Consider the following 20,569-nt stretch of genomic DNA (forward strand, 5'->3'; position numbering starts at 1 on the left):
AACTTCTAAAGTATAATTTTTTTTTGTTTTTATATTTTTCAATATATTTATTTTGTTCGTAAAAAATAAAGAAATAATTTTTAACGATACAATAGCCACGATTATTATTTTAAAAAGTTTACATTAGGCTTAACGTCGACGAGAATTCAACGCGAAGCGATATGCAACGGAGAAAAATTTCAACGTGGGATAGGTTAATATATTTTTTCGTACATAATTGGTTATCCAAAAAATAAGTTATCTGAACAACCTCAGTCCCCAATTGATTCAGTTAAACAACGCTCTACTGCAGTGTTTCTCAACGGGTGCGATATCATCCCCATGTGGGCGTTTTTCCATGTTGAGGGGGCGATTAGTAACAATTTATATTTTGGGGGCGAAAAACAATTTTCCAGGTGATATAGTAAAACATTATATTAAGAATTATTAGATATTTTATTCATTATATTGTACAATAATTAAACAAATAACATTATACTAGTTACTAGTCTATTCAATGCAGTACGAATTAGGCGTTAGACTTGTCCCTTGGCATCGGAATTTTGTAGTGAAGGGGGTGATACTATGTAACGGTTTTATTGAAGGGGACGATACTACGTTGAAGGGGGTGACAATTTGTTAGAGGATGACAAACACTGCTCTATTATAATACATTTTAATTCCAACATATTTATTGTGTATGATTTATGCAGCTTCCAGGAAAGCAGGTTAAAAATTACATAATTCTTATCTCAAAAGTTTTACAATAATAATTTTTTTAATGATTATGGAAAAAAATAACTAAACATATTCAAGATATTTCCATGACAAATGTATAAATTATTTAAAAAATTCAATTTTGGAGCTTTATTTTAATTAAGAAATCTTTTAGCATTTTAATATTAAAGTTTTTTACATTTTTTTCTTTGTTCTAAATATTTGACGTTATTTCAAATTCTCATAAAAGCAATCAAATTTATTTATTTTAAATAACACAAAGTAAAAATGTTATGAGAATATTCAAATACAAATTTTTTCAGTTCATTTAAAACTTTATTGCAATTATGATTAATAAAGAATTTGCTAAACTAAAACCATAACTTACTCTATGAATTATTCCGGCAGAATGCAGATGCTTGATGCCACAAAGCATTTGATAAAGAAGATAAGACATACGTTCATGATCAAGATCCATTTGAATAACTTGGCACAAGTTAGCATCCATTAATTCCATTACCAAATATCTGAAAGAATTTTATTTTTATATATTATTGTTAAAAGAAAAAATCATTAAGAACTGTATCGCACGTATCGATGGCGTCATTGACGCATGCGCCCCTTTGCTAGTTGTAAATTATCGTAAGTTCTTGTCTACAAGCACCTGCCATGCCGTTGACAGGGTGATTTCGTCTTTGCTGTTAATACAATTATCGTCTTTTAGTGTAGCCATACATATGTACAGGGCCTCTAGCCATCTAAGGTGGTGTGCGTATTTTGTGGTGCGGATTACCTTGGCCTGGCTGAATAAAGGCTCTATTTCCGTATCCGAGGCATAGACGGCTAGAGCGGTGGTTTGCCTTGCATGCAGAATATCCACCAAGTGTTCTTTTATTCTCACCTCTAATGAGCGCTTAGTGGATCCTACGTAGATCAGGCTTCTGTTCCATCTATGGTCTATAATTGGGATGGTATATATCCCTGGGAGTCGTTCTTTGTTGGGGGTATCTTTCCCGTTCCGTAAAATATCAAAAATTGTCGTGCATCTTCTATACACGCATCTTCTATACGCGATGAGAACATTCTTTTTCTTCCATATTTCGAAAAACATTCTTTTCGAAAAAACATTCTTTTTCTTCGCTATTGTGTTGTAAAGCGATTTCAGGTACGGATTGTATGTAACCGGGATGATACTAGATGGAACTTCATTGGGTGCTTGGTTAAGGGCTACTTCTCGTCCGCGCCATTTGCGGATCAATTTACGTACGATCTTGGGATAACTATGTTCATTGGCTATTTGTTCAATACGCCTTAGTTCGGCATGTAGGGATATCCGATCAGACGAGTGTGAGTAAGCCCTCTTAATTAAGGCATTGAAGATAGTCTTTTAGTGTAGCCATACATATGTACAGGGCTAGAGGCCCTGTACATATGTATGGCTACACTAAAAGACGATAATTGTATTAACAGCAAAGACGAAATTACCCTGTCAACGGCATGGCAGGTGCTTGTAGACAAGAACTTACGATAATTTACAATTAGCAAAGGGGCGCATGCGTCAATGACGCCATCGATACGTGTGATACAGTTCTTAATGGTGTTCTTTTTTGTTGAATTAAATTTGAATGGAATTCGCTTAGATGTCGGTTACCTGAAGAAGAACTTACAAGTTCGAAAACATTTGTAACACTTTGTTTTACAGAGAAGCACACCGGAAACAGGTTCCTGGTACGTTGATTTTAGTATTTAATTTCATATATAATATTATGTAAAATAGTGATGTAAAATATTATGAAAACCTCTACATTCCAAAAGAAAAAACAATCATAAATACATTGATATAAATCTAAAAATAATTTCATACCTTCAACCAAATATAGCTTTTTTAATTTTTGATAATAAACCACTGTTTTTATCCCATTCATGGCTTTTTTCTTTTCCAGCATAGATCTTTTCATCATCTATAAAACATGGGTTAAGTGTGAAACTAAATATCAAATTATTTAAAAATAAATATTTTATAATTAGATTAAATGCATAATAATTGTAATTTAAAGTTTAAAATATATCAATTTTTCAATGAACAAATGAAAGAGGACGAAAACTTAATGACTTTGCAATGCAACTAAAGAATATAAGAAACAAATATAATTTAAATAGTAAAGGTTGATATCAATAGAACTAATTTTGAATTGAATTTAATTTTTTCAATTCAAATTATTCAACTTTATAATAATGTTAAATTCAAAAGAACAGCAGCAGATAATAGTTTTGACAAGAGTTATAAACTTGAGATTTCAGATTATTATTATTTTTAACAGTATAGAATTAGTACAGTGAATTAAAATATTACTAAAAAATCAGGAAAACACCAGTGTAAAATTAATCTAACTTTCAAGAAAAACATGCCAAAAATTTTGAAGTTTCTAATTATTCTATTTTTTAAAAATGTGATTAATTGTATATTTTATGTAAATTATTTCCCATATTTTTTTAATTTTAAAATCTTTAATAAATATGAACATTTTTCAGTCATGTAAATGGCCATCTTCAAGTATGTGCATATATTCTAGAATTTCTGTTACATTTGTTTGAAGTATGGAACCTGAAGATGATCTTTTATACAAATGAATATGTTCAATCTTATTAAAAGTTTCTAACTGCTCAAACATTGCCTCTTTGTAATTGTTTGATGAAGCAGTTGTTTTATTACTTTATGCTCATACTTAAACATAATTTTGAAATTATAAAAATATCCTTTCGAAACACTACAGTTTCAACATGTCTGTTTCTTCTTGAATCTATAAATTACAAAAAATATAGTATTGTACTATAAAAATTCTTTTTTTACAAAACTTAACATCCTATTTACTCCTTGTATGATCATAAATGTAGTATGTAATAAACTTAATCAGACAAGTCTGATATTTTATTACAGATTAATACTCATCATCTACTGCAATAAAAATTCAAAAATCCAGAATTTTTAAACATGTGGCTTTCATATCACCAAATCACAAAACACAAAATTTTTCCTTAAACTGGGAAAACTTTAGATGAAGAATCAGAAGTCATTTCAAAATTGGCAAAAATCTCTCAAGAATTTTTCTGATTTAAGCTAGAACAAAACAGATTGTAAGACTAGGAAAAAATATACATACTATTATTTTCAAGCAGCTTGGAATAAAATTTCAATTCTTTTCTTTGAAAATCCTATTTAGCAATTTTTGAAAAGTTTTTAAAATAAAAAATAAAGATGCTGAGATAGAGAGAATACTGGATTCCAAATTGCAAAAAAACATAAGAGACAATAATTATATTGAAATTTCCTGCAGACAGACAGTACAAAAAGGTATTAGGGAAGAAAAGGAAAGTTATTTTGGAAACCAATAAAAAGGGGTTTATAGACAAACAAATTTGTTCTGTTTTTCCAATCTGACATTCACCAGAGGTTGAGAATCATTCAGAAGACAATTTTATTAATTCACAGAATAAGTTATTGTGATTGATGTAAGAGAAATCAAAACTCGATTAATCTAGAAATACTTCATAAATTTAGAAAACTAAAAAACGTATTTTTCAAAACCCAATGTAAACAGCCACATTTCTTCTGACTGACAAGAACTAAGCAGACAAGATATTTTATTACCACTCTTATTACCCTTTATTAAGAGATTCTTGACCTCTGGTGAATGTTGGATTGGAAGGACAGAATAAGTTTGTTTATTTGCCTATAAACCCCTTTTTAGTGGTTTCCAAAATACATGATTATATCTGATAAATAATGCTGATTTTAGCTTTATATTAAGGAAAAGAAAAGAATAAAATTGACAGAATAGGTGTTAAACAAAGGTATAATTGTTTTGAGTGAAGCAGAAGTATTAGAAAACTTAAAAGAAAAAGTAAAAAACTAAAGAACAATAGAATATCAGAAATTTTAAAATGTGTATAGTGGAAATTATTATACAGTAGAACCCCTCTAGACCGCCCTTGGCTAGTCCGTCACTCCAGTTAATCCGACCGTGGTCATAGTTGAGAAACTTGTCCCGACTCGTCGGTGTCTCACCGCCCATCACATTCTTCTGTGTTTGTTACAGTATATGTTTTACATTGTGTGTACGTGTACAGTTTTGTGTGTGTTTTCAACATGTCAGGAATGAAACGTAAACACGTTACTCTTTCATTAAATGAAAAATTAGCAGTGCTACAAAGACTGGACAAAGGGAAAGATTGTTTATTTTACATTTTCCTGATAATCCGACCTTTTTTGCCTTCCAACCATACCCCCAAAGTCCCAAAGGTGACGGATTGGAGGGGTTCTACTGTATTATTAAAAGACAAAAATAATTTTTCTTGGAAATGGATGTAACAAGAGTGAGGAATTCATAAGAATAAGCAGCATTAAAAATAAATCTTCTAAGCAATAATTTCCATAAAGGAATAAAATAATAATAATAAATATTTTCACTTTATATCCTATATAATCTCTTACATACTACATATACTATCACAAATATAAATATTTAGATCTTACATTATTATAGACTTAAAACATTGGCTTATGTTTACAAATAATATATGAAATAGTTGTTTTGTTTTTAAGATGTTAAGCAGTGATCTTTATTTTAGGTGTTCTTAATGAATATACTGTATGTTAAATTACAATTATTTGAATTTGTTTATGCATAATTAAAAACTATAATGGAGTCAGAATTTTTTCCTTATTCTTCTTACATAAATGTAAAATATATGAAAAAATTATATTTTTCTTTCACTTCTGACTGTTTGGATATTATATAACTTCAAATCTTAAAACATTAAACCAATAATGACTAAAAAATTAAAGTTAAAAAGGTATAAAAAGAAATCAGTTCACAGAGAAAAAAACTTTTATTTACATTACTAACAAGCTCCCCAAATGCATTTTGCCTATGAAAGGCCTCTTCAGTGGGGCTAACAGTACACAGTTCACTTTCTGACAATCAACTCATTAAAGAGCTACTTATATAGTTAAAGTGGTTTCTTCTTGGAGATGACATCTGAAGAACTGTATATCTTTAACTTTAATTTTTTATATACAAACATCTCCAACCCGATATATAATATAGCTACCAAATTGATTACGTAATTTATTTAATAATTAGCATAAAACTAGCCCGATAGATTTTCGGCAGTCTGTTGGTTGTATTTAATTTTTTAGTCATTATTTGAAGTTATATAATATCCAAAAAGTCAGAAGTGAAAGAAAAATATAATTTTTTCATGTATTTTACATTTATGTAAGAAGAATAAGGGTAAAATTTTATTTTTTCTCATAATATCAGAAAACACATTAAGCATACTCTAGTTCAGTGCTTCTCAAAACTGTGTGTGTTCACAAACCAGTTCTCTTTTATTCCAATTCCTTGCAGACCTGTAATTTTGTGAAATTAAATAAAAAATTGTTATAAAACAGAGAGAATGGAGGTCAAATGCATTTTTTTTTTTTTATTTTAGATTTTAGACTGAATTAGTAACAAAAATACAACAAATTTGATTTTAATCATTTAGAAAAAAAAAAAAAGTGAGAGCCATTTTCAAATAATTTCCTTAGCCAGTTTTGAATTTGCATCCTATCCCTGGTGCTAAGTGTTTAAATAATAATAATAAAAAAAGTAAGTAATAAAATGACATGTTTTTAAGAGACTTTTGAAGATGATTTTAAATAGTTTTATTAAATGTAATATATAAAATTATGAAATTTTAAGTGATATATCATCGTGGGCTACTGTTGGCTCATTAACCACAGTTTGAGTAGCACTGTTCTAGTTGATATTAAAATGTATGTTTCAAAATTCATTGTGTGTATATAATATAATTCTGTATTGAAGCCAAAATGGGATAATCAGTGGTTTCTTAAATGTATTTTATAAAACCTAATAAAAAATTAAAAAATAATTCATAAAATATAAAATCATGAATGCCCACAAATTATTATTTAATGCTAGAAATATTTAAATTATACTTGTAATATTTTTTTTTACTAATTATAAATACTGAATTATAAGAAAAAAGTGGAAAACTGCCTTTAACAAAAATGGCATTTTTTAAAAAATTTATATAAGAATACACTTCATTATTAGCTTTTTGATTTATTTAGAATAGGTGTTCACAATGAATGAAATAAATAAAGTCATCTCAAACAACTATTCAGCTTCTCCTGAAGAATTAATTTCTTCAAAAATTTTGAAACTTGCTTAGAGAACAGTTAATCAAATTACTCAACTCTTTTTATTTCTCTTCATGTTTCCAGGACATTGGAATATGATGAAGCTATATGCAAAGTATAAGAAAAGAGATTTAAAAGCACCATAAAACTATCATCCATCATCATTACCACCAATAATGACAAAATGTTTTACCTCTATTCTGACAGTTTCAAAGTTAGACTTCAAAGGTAGACAAAGGTAGAAAATAATTTAAATTGTTACTTTTGTCAAAAACAAAAGTATAGAATAAGTAATTTTCTTATTACATACAATAGTACAATTTGAATTGAAAAATTAATGAAATTAACAAAAGTTATATATTGTTTTTATAAGTCTGAAAAATAATTTGATTTTTAGGTACCAAATCTAGTAAATCAGAGCTGGAAAAGATAATAGCTGGAGGAATTTTTTCACAATCGATTAAATCACTACAGTAAAGCATTGATTATCCGAATACTGATCAACTGAAAGCATTCCAGTTGGCAAATTCAAATTTCCGCTAGGGCTGTGGCATTGCAGCACTCTTCCCCTCCCTGCCAAACTGAACTGTAAGCTTAGTTTAATGTATTACATTATGTAAGATATGTATTTGTAAGACATGTGATACAAATTATATACAGTACAGTTTTGTGTTTAATATATTTTTTGTAAATGATCAGTTATCCGAACAACCCAGTCCTGAATTGTTTTGGATAATCGATGCTCTACTGTATCTATAAATTACCATATCAGAATTGTATCTAATCCTAAATTATTTTTAACAGGAGGAATTATTCCGTAAGATCTAATAACAACTTGTTCAACTTTTATGTACTAGGTAAAGAACATATTTTTGACAAATCCTGAAAGTATTTCAGTTATAAAACTATATATATGATTCTTTATGCCAATAATTTGGTCCTGTTGACACCAACAAAGATAACACTCCAGTGCAACATAAACAAATAAACACTATCTTGAGACATTATACTTAAAAATTAATCCTGAAAAAACTGAATTGATAATTTACTATAATAATTATAAAATTTAAAAAAAAGAAGAAGAATTTATACATTGGAAATAATCTAATATCTATAGTGGATGAAATTACATACTTAGAAGTTACATTTATTTGGAACAACTTAAAAGAAAAAATGATAAAGAAAACTATTAATGTTGACTAACCTAATTAATTTGTATGTGTATGTGAAAATAAATATTAGAACTGATATGAAATATTTAATTCTCTGATTAACAACTAAGTCTACTAAGCAAGTCCAATTTGGAAACTGGAATACTTATATAATTTAGAAAAGAAACAAGTAACAAAAATATAACAAGAAAACTGGAAACACACTTGTATTTTTTCTATGAAAATTAGTTTTTGCCTCATAGAAAAGATTACTTTTCTATGAGGCAAAAACTGAACTGTCAGCCAGGGAAAGCCTTCCAGCAAATTATCTTGAAGGTCTTTTGGGTGTCCTGGTGCATTGCCTAATAGCAACAGTGCTTTCAATGGCAATTCATTGGTCTGAAGGTAATCCTTGATGCTTGGAGCATGAACTCCAAACAGCCACTCTTTGAAAAGAGCCTGTGTGACCCATACCCTTTTATTCAATCTCCACATCACTGGCAGTCTTTCTTTAATTATGGAATTTTTTTTGAATGCTCTAGGGTTCTCATAGACAAGAAGCAGGATAAGCTTCATATCACCGCTAGCATTAGCTCCCAAAAGTAACGTCAATTGGTCTTTCATGGTTTATGCCCAGGGATATTTTTCTTGTCTTTCGTAATGTAGGTACAGTTCGGCATGTGCTTCCATAATAAACTAGTTTCATCACAATTGAAAATTTGTTGTGGACAATATTTTTTTTTAATGAATTCTTCAAATTTGAGACAGAACTTCTCAGCTACTTCTTTATCTGCACTAGCAGACTTGCCATGAATTACCACATATTTAATGCCAGATCTCCTTCTAAACTTTGCAAACTATCCAATGATAGCCTTGAATCCTATCTCCTCATGTGACGAATGTTGAGTTTGTTCCTTCAGTTCTTCAAAAATTTCTCTAGCTTTCTTTTGAATGATAGTCATACTAGTTACATCTTTTTTCATTTCCCTTTCTTTTATCCAAATTAAAAGCAATCTCTCCATTTTTTCATGGATGGCACATCTTTTTTTCTCAGATGTGATTTTCATTACTCCTTTTGCTGTAGACCTGTTAAAGTCATACTGCCTAGCACTCACAGACATCTTCTGTCCACTCTCTACCTTAGCTATTATCCCTTGCTTGGTTTCTATGTGAGCATGGTTCTTTCTAGGCTCCATAATATTATCAATTGTTTTTGAAATAAAAAGTTCAGAAAAGCACTCACAAAAATTCAGAGAACAGAAATCAACTAGCACATGAAATAATTATGTAAATATGAGGCCTGAACGAAATTCGAAATTTTGGTGTTAAAACATTAATGAATATCCGATAGGAGAATTAAACTCTCACCTTCAGAAAATAAAAACCTATGCAAAACTTAATGTGCGCCCCACCGTCTCGCAAAGATTATAAAAAATTATTTGTCAGAAAAGTAAACAAAAAGTTGGAATTACAATGGAGAGTTTCAAAGTTTGGAAAAATACCATTCAATTGGTATTGGATTGAGTACCGATGTTGACGTCTCTCGCACTCCAAAAGGTTTTGAATTGTTATCTGAAGACAAGAGAAAATCAATCGGTATTCGTTATTTTCTGTTGCTTCTTTTTATGTTTGTTCTGTGAAATGTTCGTTATCTGAACATATGTTCATTGTCCGAAGAAATAAAATCTTTCACAAAAGTGTTCGTTATCTGATTTGTTCATTAACCGATCACCCACTGTATTTGGGTAAATAAATTATGTCATCTTGCAAATTCTTTTGGAGTATTGCATCTCCTTTTAGATGGCTCAGAACAAGATCAGAAACATGGATATACATTACTAATGCTTTCAACAAGATTAAGAAGCCCCAAATCAGTCAAATTTTCACCCACAGTATCACCAAATCCTCAAAATACCCATAGTGTTGCCATATGTGAAGATAAATATTGGACTTTCAATAAAAACATTAATGCAGATTTATTTGAATAAATATTCAACTTTTATAAATAATATTTATATTAAAATTTTGAGAGAAAGATGTTATTGGCATATAAGCTCTTACTTTTCAATGTTTCACACCTTAAAACAGTGGTGCCAATGGTCCTGGACCAAATTCTGCTAGCAGTGCACATTAATCCAGCCAGCAAACGTGTTTGACACATCACTTATGATAGAATAGATCTCCTCTTTGTATGTATGGTATATAAAATATTTGTAGCCCATCTACCTACAACTTGTGCACAATTTGACTAACCAATCAAAAAACTTGGGCACCATTGTCTTAAAGGAAAGCTCCTAATGTATAAAAATTAAGTAAAGGTTGGTAGAAAGCCATTCAGGTTGGATTCCTCATAATGTAATTATTATTAATGTAGGAATGATTGTGGCTTTGAAGAAAATGTAAATTATTATTAAATTAGAGCTAGAAAAACTTAATATGAGAAAAATTAATAAAATGAATGTAAGTGAAGAAAATACACATCTTTCTTTTTTGATAATTTTTGTTGAAGAGAGAAGTATTAAAATTGTAATGAAAATTCTTAGAATGATTAGTGTTGTGGATATTAAATCTTGTGAAAGTAAATTGTAAGAGATTTTCATATTGATTGGAAAATAGACTTGGGAGAAGAAAAATAGTAGAATGAAAAAGAGGGAAATAATTATTTTTCATGAGGATAATAACAGGGTTATTAAAGAAGTAATAATTAATAATATAAAATGACTGTGGAATTAATGAGTGTGTTTCCTGTTAAGTGGGATATAGTAGCTACTAATAAGACTAAGCCTATATTTTGTGGGTGTTTATCCCATATATTTTTAAACCATCCTGCATGTGATGTCAGTAGAGTAGAGATTAACCATGGCATTCTCACATTTGGTGTCTAGGGAGTGGGGTACACTGCCTCAACCCCTGGATCTCACACTGTTTTTTCTTTTTATAGATAAACTTTACTAAATACGAAGATTAATTTAAAATTTTTAGATAAGTGTTATTAAACTTTTTGAACCATATGTAAGTAATCATTTGTAAAAATGATGAACAAAATACTGTGGCATCTCAGTATTCAAACGGTTCCCAACTGGAACAATTTGGTATTCAAGCCCAAATTCTAAAAAAATTTGCTCAGTACTCAACTGAATGTGACCTGCTAGAACAAATTATCAATTAATAACATATTTTTATTTTGTCATCCATAGAAAATTATGATAACAATTTTAAAAAAATGATGATGTTGCTGATATTTCTGATCAAGATCAAGAAAAAAAACTCAGAAGACAACAATAAGTTGAAAAAAAGACCCTCTTTAACTAAATAATATTAACAGTACTTTTAATTGTGCCAGTTAGTTAATTATTGATAGAAAATAAAGTATTGATTACTTTATTAAACATATTTCTCTTAGTAACAAAAAGAATAGTATACTTTTGCTAACTTCTGGAACCTAACCCTACATTTTGCATTAGTCCTTTGTTTCATATAGCACAGATTTGCGTAACATAGCACTTTTTTGGAATGTAACTACCATGTTATATGAGGGATATCTATATATCTAAAATGTTTGCAATCACATGACAATTGCTTTATTTATCATGCATGTTTAAACCATATAGTCCAGTTGTTGACAGTTGTAAATCCATCATAAAGTGAATGCTTATTATACAACAAATTTTCTTTTATTATGGAAATACTTATTTATATATTAATTTTCATATATTTTTCTATATTGCTAAATTTTCTATATTTTCATACTGAATCAATCACAAAGTGAAGATCCAATATTTTGAATAAAATATAAAATTTATTTATTTAAAACAAGTCAATAACTAATCTAAACAACGTTTTAGTTTTGCATTTACTTATTGTTAAACAATAAAAGAATTTTAATTTCTTAATACTAATTTTTCTTTAATACTAAAATTAAGAAATTAAATTTTGAGTTTTTCTGTTGACTTTTTTTTATGGTAAATAATTTGAACATGAATTTAAAAAAGATATGCACTTTTTATCACATAAAATATTTTTTCCAATTCTCAAAAAGTTTCTATTTAATGACAACAGTTCTAATTTTTTATCAGCAGAAATATTTTTATTTATAAAATATTTTTGACAAACTGAACTGAAAATTTGAAATCCATTTTCTAATTTACCTGATAAATGTTATATTCAATTCCTAATATAATTAAATTTTATATAATTAATAAACCATCTGTTAATTTCATTGAAATTTTCGATTCAAAACATTTAAATCAGTATTTGTAAAAACAGATATGCCATAACATTGGTTAAAATATAGTTGATAGATTAAAATTATAATTTATACAAATTTAAAAATTTTAATTAAAGTTACCTTCTTTTTTTGTCTGAATACCTTCTACTGTACCTGGAGTATCATCTTCTAATTCAGCAAAAGCAGTCATTAAAGCTTTTTGTTTATCAGATAATTTCCTTAAAAATAAAAAAAGCACACAATTACTAAGAAATAGAGCTAAACTACACCACTAACCACTGAGATGTGTTAAAAAATGTATTCCTAGAACCTATAACTAGTATGTCGTAAAAAAAAAAACTAAAGAAAAAAGTTCACCACAAACGTTTTTGAACTGCTGAGAGTTCTTCTTCAGGTGTAAAATGGAATTTCTGATGGATCAGAGCAAACAATTTAGGAAATTCGAGAAACATTCGATGACAAATGCATCAATTTTAAAGATGAGTTGGTTCTGTCGCTGGCCTGGCAGGAGTTAATGGACTCCGAACTTTAACAGCTGATTACAGAGACAACGTTTAGAGACCGACGGCAGTTTACAGATCGGGTAGACAGCTGTTCAGAAAAATTTCATTGCAGAGACAGCGTTTCTTGCCTGCCACAATGTAGACAGTGATTAGAAACAAGTTATTTGACCTATTTTCTACACTCACTCGACAGCAGGTTTAGAGGTCTTTTCAATTCAAGTGGTAGCTTTGTTTGTGGAAAAGTTTAGATAAAAACAGATATCGTTTCTATCGTAAATGTTTTAAACGGTATGAATCGACAAAATTATTCATTAATTAATTGCTTGGAGCAAAAACAACAAAATTAAATACTTTAAATTTGTTTTAAATGTTCCAATTTCGATATTCAAATGAGTGCGGACTTAAAACTTCAATTAATTTAAATCAGATGCATTTATTTACAATTCGAGTATCGTGTTGGTTATAAAACGTTAATTCATTTTGGAGTCATTGTACTGTTAAACAAAAGAGACAATTTTAATAATTACAGAAATCTGTTTATAGATATAAAAAAAATGTAATATTAACAATAAAATATTTAAAATTATTCACTTCGACAGTAATAAGATGTTGAAATAATTCCTTAAAAATCTATTCCAAAGACAAATTTTGAATTTGGTATAAATTTTCTAAATATGGATTTTTTCATATTTTAAACCGTATTGGCAATGAAATTAAATATCGAAATGGAAAAGGATTGTCATTAATTGCCAAACAATGATTTTGATGGCCTTAAGATTTTATTTCTGGAAGCTTTCGGAATATAGCTGGTAACCATTTCTGACATCACAAACAAATAACCCAATTGGCCAAACGACTCTTAAAACAGGGGAGTAATAGCAAAGTAAGTAAGAGCCAATGTTTTGCCGAAGTTCGTTTAGAGAACAATCAGAAATAGACGATCGTTGTCTTTGCAACGCATTTTAAACCACAGTTCAGCCAGCCAACGTCTATAGGCCGTTCTGTTGATAAACGTTGTTTAACGTAAACTCTGTCTCTGCAATCGGCTGTAAGTGTCATGCTATGTCAACCATATAAATATGCATGCGCCTCACACGTATAAAACACCTTCGAATGTTTCTCGAATTTCCTAAACCATTCACTCTGATCCATTAGAAATTCCGTTTACACCTGAAGAACTCACAGCAGTTCGAAAACGTTTGTGATGAACTTTTTTCTTTTGCTTTTTTTTATGACACACTGGTGATAGGTTCTAGGAGTACATTTTTTAAATAGAGCTAGTTAAATAGGAAAAAATAAACTTACAGAGGAATTTTAATTTTCACATGAACAAAATGATCACCATTGCCAAAACTATTTACTCGTTTTACCCCTTTTCCTGGTAATCGAATACATGAATGTGAAGATGTACCAGGATTTATCTGAAAATATAATTTTGATACTAATTTCAAAATTTGTGAAGATATTTATGGAAATTAAATAAATGATTAAACTATAGATTTATCTTATAATCCATATAAAATACAGTGGGTGATTGGTTAACAAACAGTTCAGTTAAAGAACACTTTCATGAAAGAATTTTATGTTTGGACAACGAACACATGATCAGATAACGAACACATCACAGAACAAACACAAGAAGAAGCAACATAAAATAATGAATACTGACTAGTTTTCTTTTGTCTTCGGATAACAATTCGAAAACTTTTCAAAGTGCAGGAGACGTCAACATTGACGCTCAAGCCAATACCGATTGGATAGTGTTTCCCCAAACTTTGAAACTCTCCATTGTAACTCCAGCTTTTTGTTTACTTTTCTGACAAATACAGCTGTCCCTTGAGAGTCCGACATTTTGTAATCCATCATGCTCAGAGGTCTGATGCACCTCCTGTCAAGGTACCCGTCCCCGTTATGTGTCTGATTGCACAGAAGCATGTCACAACATGAACCTCCCCACCCAATTCTTACACGATGACACACATTTCGTGTTTTCTATGAGCAGTTCTGTTCGAACAGTTGGAGTAGGGAATATTGTAGGCTACTGCTAGCAAAACAATGCCAAATATGTAATCACTTTCGGTAATCCGAACACTTTTGGTAATCCAACACCCCTTTGATCCCATACTTGTTGAATTATCAAGGGACAGCTGTAATTTTTTTATAGTCTTCACGAGACTGTTGAGCACTCCATAAGTTTTGCATCAGTTTTTATTTTCTAAAGGTTAGTGTTTAACTGTCCTATTGGCTATTCATTAACGTTTTAACACCAAAATTTCAAATTACATTTGGGCCTCACATTTACATAATTCTTTCATGCACTAGTTAATTCTGTACTCTGAATTTTTGTGAGTGCTTTTCTGAACTTATTTTAAAAAACTGATAATATTATGGGATCTAAAAAGAGTGGAATGTCAAGAACTGTGTTCACTATAGAAACTTAGCAAGAGATAATAGCCAAAGTAGAGAGTGAGCAGAAGAGAAGATGTCTGATGTTGCTAGGCAGTATGGCTTGAACAGGTCTACAGTAGGCACAATCTTAGCTAAGAAAGATATAATCAAGAAGACTCAATGAGCTAAAGGAGTAACGAAAATCACATCTGAGAAAAAAAAAATGTTCCATCCATGAAAAAATGGAGAGCTACTTTTAATTTGAATAAAAGAATGAGAAATGAAAAAAAGATGTAACTAGTATGACTATCATTCAAGAGAAAACTAGAGAAATTTTTGAAGAACTGAAGGAACAAACTCAACATTCGTCACATGAGGAGATAAGATTCAAGGCTATCACTGGATAGTTTCCAAAGTTTAGAAGGAGATCTGGCATTAAACATGTGGTGATTCATTGCAAGTCTGCTAGTGCAGATAAAGAAGAAGCTGAGAAGTTCTGTCTCAAATTTGAAGAATTCATTAAAAAAGGATATTGTCCACAACAAATTTTCAATTGTGATGAAACTAGTTTATTTTGGAAGCACATGCCGAACTGTACCTACATTATGAAAGACAAAACTGTGTATGTATGTATGTATTTTTATTATTACATATAAATAAATGTATTAAGAAAGTTTTTAGTTTTTTATTTTTTGGAGTTTCCAGAATGAATTAATCAAATTCCCATAAAAACCTATGGTAAATCGATAATCAGTTAACAAACAATGTCTTGGAACAAATTATGTTCGTTAATCGATCACCCACTATATAATTATGTATCTTATAGAGAAAATATTAACAAACATGAATATTTCATTTAAACTTTACAAAAATAAAATTATTTAAAAATGATCGATTCTATCTATTTAACTTAGGACAATTTTGACAAAAGATGTAATCTATTGTATAAGACATATGTACTTGTAAGTACTAGCCATATTTATTTTATTTTATTTTTTTACTATTATTTATAGTCTTATTGTTCTGTATTTATTATGTTGCCCTAATTACAATGGTGCAAGTTTTTTGTTTTTACATTTGTAATTTCATATCTAATTTCAATATATTTTACATTTCATATCTAATAATATTATAATGCACTGGTATTAACTGAAAATATTACCATTAAGCACATTAAAATAAAATTTGATTTTGAAACATATATATTTTATTCTTTCCACCCTGTGGACACTAAGAGTTTTATCAAGTCCATCATGGGTTTGACCAGGTGATAAGAGACAGGGACCAACATATCCAAGATGAACTAACCCCAGAAAATTCCTGAGTCTCCAAAGTGATAGGGTGACAGCTTAACCACTCAGCCATCCAGCCTTCTATCATACATATTTTAAAAATCTTAATTATTCCTTTAACTTTAAAATACAATATCTATTCTAGAATTTTGTCATTTGATTATGTCAGGCAATTTCACTATCAAACATAATCAAATTGAATTGAAAATTATATATCCTTGCTTCAGAAGTATTTCAGAAATAATTGTATTTGCTTTATATTTAACAAAAGAAATTGAAATTTCCAATTTATAAAGAAATGAAACTATTAAAAAAATATAAATAGTTTTAACAGAAGTATTTCTAATTTAAAAAATATAAAATTAATTTAATATTCCATAAAATTACAAACTTCCATACTTTTATATCTACATCTTCATATAAACCTTGAATTCTAATCTTGCCTCCTAAAACCGCTTGGGATAAACTAATGGTTGCATCTGTGTGTATATCAACTCCTTCTCGTCTAAAATAATTACTTTTTGATACCTGCAAATTCACACAATTTTTTATAAAGTTTTCTTAATGTAACTGATAAAATTATATGAATAAATCTTTACCTTAAATGTAATAAATAATTCTTCTTTATTTACTTGCATACGAATAGTTTGCCCATCTTCTATTCCTGTTAAAATAAATTTTAGATAAACTGAAATATTATAACAAAATTCTTTCCAAAATAAAAATTAAACAATGTTTAGAAAACTATTTTTTTACTGGTTTGATTTTATTAAAAATATTTAAGATCTAAATCTTATTTCCAATCCCATGATATAACTTACAACCTTTAACACATTTTTAAATAAAAAAGATATGCAAAAACTATAATAATAATTACTATTTTAAAATAAAAGATTTTTTTGGCAAATTTTGTTTAAAAATTTCACTCCCTTTCATTTATTTTGAGTTATATCATCCGTTAATGCTGCCTATTATTGGTAAATATCAACTTCCCAAAACCTGATGTATTGATATTAAGGATGCGACTAGGGTTTCTCATTTCCCGGTCTTTTGCTTGTCCCGGGATTACGGGATAAAAGTGAACTGTTTCTCGGGATCCCGGGATAGAATTAATTATTTTTAAGGTATACAAAATATCTTGAAATCAAATGATATAATTATTTTCCATTTTTTAAAGTAATTTTAAAGTTCTGTAACCTCCAAAATCATATTAATAATGCTGTGTAAGGTCTATAGGCCTATAATAAAAATTACCTTTAAATAACGTAGAAATTTTCACAAATAGAAAAAAATTAATTAAAGTTTGCTGGAAACTGCATACAACAACAACAAAAAAAAATTTTTTGAATTGAGTTAAAAATTAAAAAAAATGAACTTCTAATTTAGAAGGTAATTTTCGTTTTTTAAATAAAATATAATACAAAATATTGCAAACTTTTATAAGATTTTAAAAAGCAAAGATGGTCAATACTCCGATAACTCACTCTAATTCTTATTTTAGTAATGAAAAGTCTTGCCACCGAGAATGCCCTTTCCGATTCAATTGATGTGATTGGAATAGTGTTTAATGCATTTAAGAGAAGACAGATATTATGTGTTTTTTCACCTGTAGCCTGGAAGCTTTCGAGTTCGTTTTCGAGATTGTAGTACTTCTTTCGCTCTCTAGTATTCTTGATTTGTCTACCTTGGCTGCTTTAATAGCGGCATCAAGCTTAGAGCTCGATAATTCGGCAATTCATTTGGCTTTAATAATCAGGTTTATGAAGAAAAACTTCATACTTGCAGACTTTGTACTCGTTTGTATCCTTGCCCAATTTGCACAATCTGGCGTCAGGCATTTATTGAAGCTACTGGGCATGGTTAAAACTCAAGACAGCGTAAGCACAATTATTCCAGATATTACAGGTTCCGACAAGTAAAGAATTTTTATAGTCATGCCACAAATAAGCTATATATTGATTATTGACCATTTGTGACATGCTATAACGAGCAAAAATTTAAAAAAACTAATAGGTAGGTTTAAAATTAATAAATACAAATGTATTCTGGCAGTGAATGAGTTAATTATGCTTTCTATTTGCAAAATTTCTCAACCTTAACACAAAATAAGAAAAAAAGCGAATTTTTAAGAAATTTGCGGGATTTCCTGGAATAAGAAAAATTTCCCGGGTTAAAAAAACAACCGGGATCCCGGAATCCCGTTTGAGAAACCCTAGATGCGACTATGCAAACACAAGCGAGTGAATTTTCTGAGCAGGCAAGAATATGTGGAAAGAAGTGATGACATTTCATGCTCTTGTTTATTACAGCCACACAGATGAGAGTGAGAAACAGACAGCACGATACATCATCACCTCTTCTCGTCACATATTCTCTCTCGCTTGGAAAATTCGCTCACTCATGAGAATAGTTGCATTCTAAGTCAAATGATTGCTATAATTAATAATTAAAAACTAAGTAATTTGGTACTAGAGGTAGACATTAGGTGCCATCTATTACCAAATTACTTAGTTTCTAATTATTAATTATAGCATATTAATAGCCTGATTAATTATGGCAATCATTTAGCTTAGTATTATTATTAATTTTACTTTTAATAAGATCAACATATTTTAGATAAAGAGAAGAATAATGCCATTATAATTACAATAATGCAATTACAGAAATACATCACAAATATGACAGACTAGATTCCACCATATATTATATATTGCCTTAAAATGAATTACAGCCTATTTTTACTTAACAGTGCATATAAAATCCTAAGAATATATTTACACTATCATTTCTTAAATACACAATAATGCTACAGAAGGTCTTATTTATCAGAAGGCTTTATTTAAAAACTTCATAAAAGTGAATGTAATAAATAAAAATTCCTGTTAAGAACAACGTAATTGCCAAAAATAATAAAAGCAAATACAATTGAAGTGTTGTACAATTTAAGTGCTCTAAAATGAAGTGCCTTAAAGCAAGGTATGCCTAAACTTGAATTATTATAAATATTAAGATTTGAATTCATCCAAACTGAATTTTCAAAAAATTAATTGCCTGATGTTTATAGTCTCATAGTCTCACATTAGATTTAGTAATAATAGATGAAAGCAGATATGTACAGCAAGATATAAATGCATTTTACAAATTTATTTAAAGAGCTTATTAAAGCTATTCATATTCTAGAATTATTTTTTTTTTTTTTTTTTCAATTTTCATTGCAAAGCTTCTACTTTTCTGCTTTTACCTATCACCTGTTGACTTAGTTTATTTCAAAAAACTTTTATTGTCATACTTCTTACAAAATCCATCTTTGGCTTTCATTCATCAGTTGTCAATTTCTAACATATCTATATAATTATAAATATTTTCAAATGACATTTTACAAATCAAAAGTTCACATTAAATTCTAGAAATATGTCTTTTATAAAATTTCAGCAATAAACACAAATTTATAATTGATACTTTAGATTCCAAAAATTATCTATTTGAATTGTAGATTCTATTAGTTTTATTATTATACAAAACTTAACTTATCTGCATTGAATAACTTTATATTAACTTCATAACTTTAAATTCAATATTTTCTTATCAAACTGATATTACTAATTAAAATTATCTTATTATTATTGTTGTTGTTATTACTACATTAACTAATTATTTAAAAATAATTTTAAATAATTAAAAATTGTTATTTTTTAAAATATGGCAGTTACCTGCTGGAACAGGTACTGTAACAGTTCTTTTTTGAACTGTTTTACCCTTTCCTTCACATTCTAAACATGGAAATTTATTATGCATTCTAGTACCAAGACAATAACGACACGTCGTCCTCATTACAAATGGTCCTGTGCTAAGTGTTTCCTGAGAAACATAAAATTTTCATTCTTTAAAAATAGAAAATTAACAATCATCATTTTAAAAAATCATATATTGACAATTATATAGTACCTTCTCCAATTAAATGACTATATATATATATAAAATAATATAATCGATTTTTAACATTAACTTTAAAAATTCTAATTACAAATATGAAAGTTCAAATATAAATCATTTTATAGCTTAACTATATTAATAGCAAAAGCTGTTAAATTAATAATAATGTA

The 20,569-nt window shown here is 28.8% G+C and overlaps 1 protein-coding gene and 1 pseudogene across 2 annotated transcripts in view; both read right to left on the reverse strand.

Annotated features, from left to right (window-relative positions):
* The window catches only part of LOC111613692 (protein tumorous imaginal discs, mitochondrial-like), a 43,843-nt gene that overhangs the window by 5,783 nt on the left and 17,491 nt on the right, over positions 1–20,569 (reverse strand). The window contains exons 6-11 of one of the 2 annotated variants that reach the window (XM_023355037.1): positions 20,177–20,324; positions 17,066–17,130; positions 16,866–16,994; positions 14,092–14,207; positions 12,404–12,501; positions 2,561–2,657 (exon numbers count right to left, since the gene is read on the reverse strand). In XM_023355037.1, coding sequence (XP_023210805.1) covers positions 2,563–2,657; positions 12,404–12,501; positions 14,092–14,207; positions 16,866–16,994; positions 17,066–17,130; positions 20,177–20,324 — 651 coding nt within the window. In that variant the 3' untranslated portion in view covers positions 2,561–2,562. The remainder of the gene's footprint in view (positions 1–2,560; positions 2,658–12,403; positions 12,502–14,091; positions 14,208–16,865; positions 16,995–17,065; positions 17,131–20,176; positions 20,325–20,569) is intronic. The other variant, XM_023355044.1, reaches the window with a different exon arrangement.
* Positions 8,189–9,386, reverse strand: LOC111613707 (annotated as a pseudogene).

The sequence above is a fragment of the Centruroides sculpturatus genome, unplaced genomic scaffold, assembly GCF_000671375.1.
Source record: "Centruroides sculpturatus isolate CEXI.00-Female unplaced genomic scaffold, Cexi_2.0 scaffold2, whole genome shotgun sequence".
NCBI lineage: Eukaryota > Metazoa > Arthropoda > Arachnida > Scorpiones > Buthidae > Centruroides > Centruroides sculpturatus.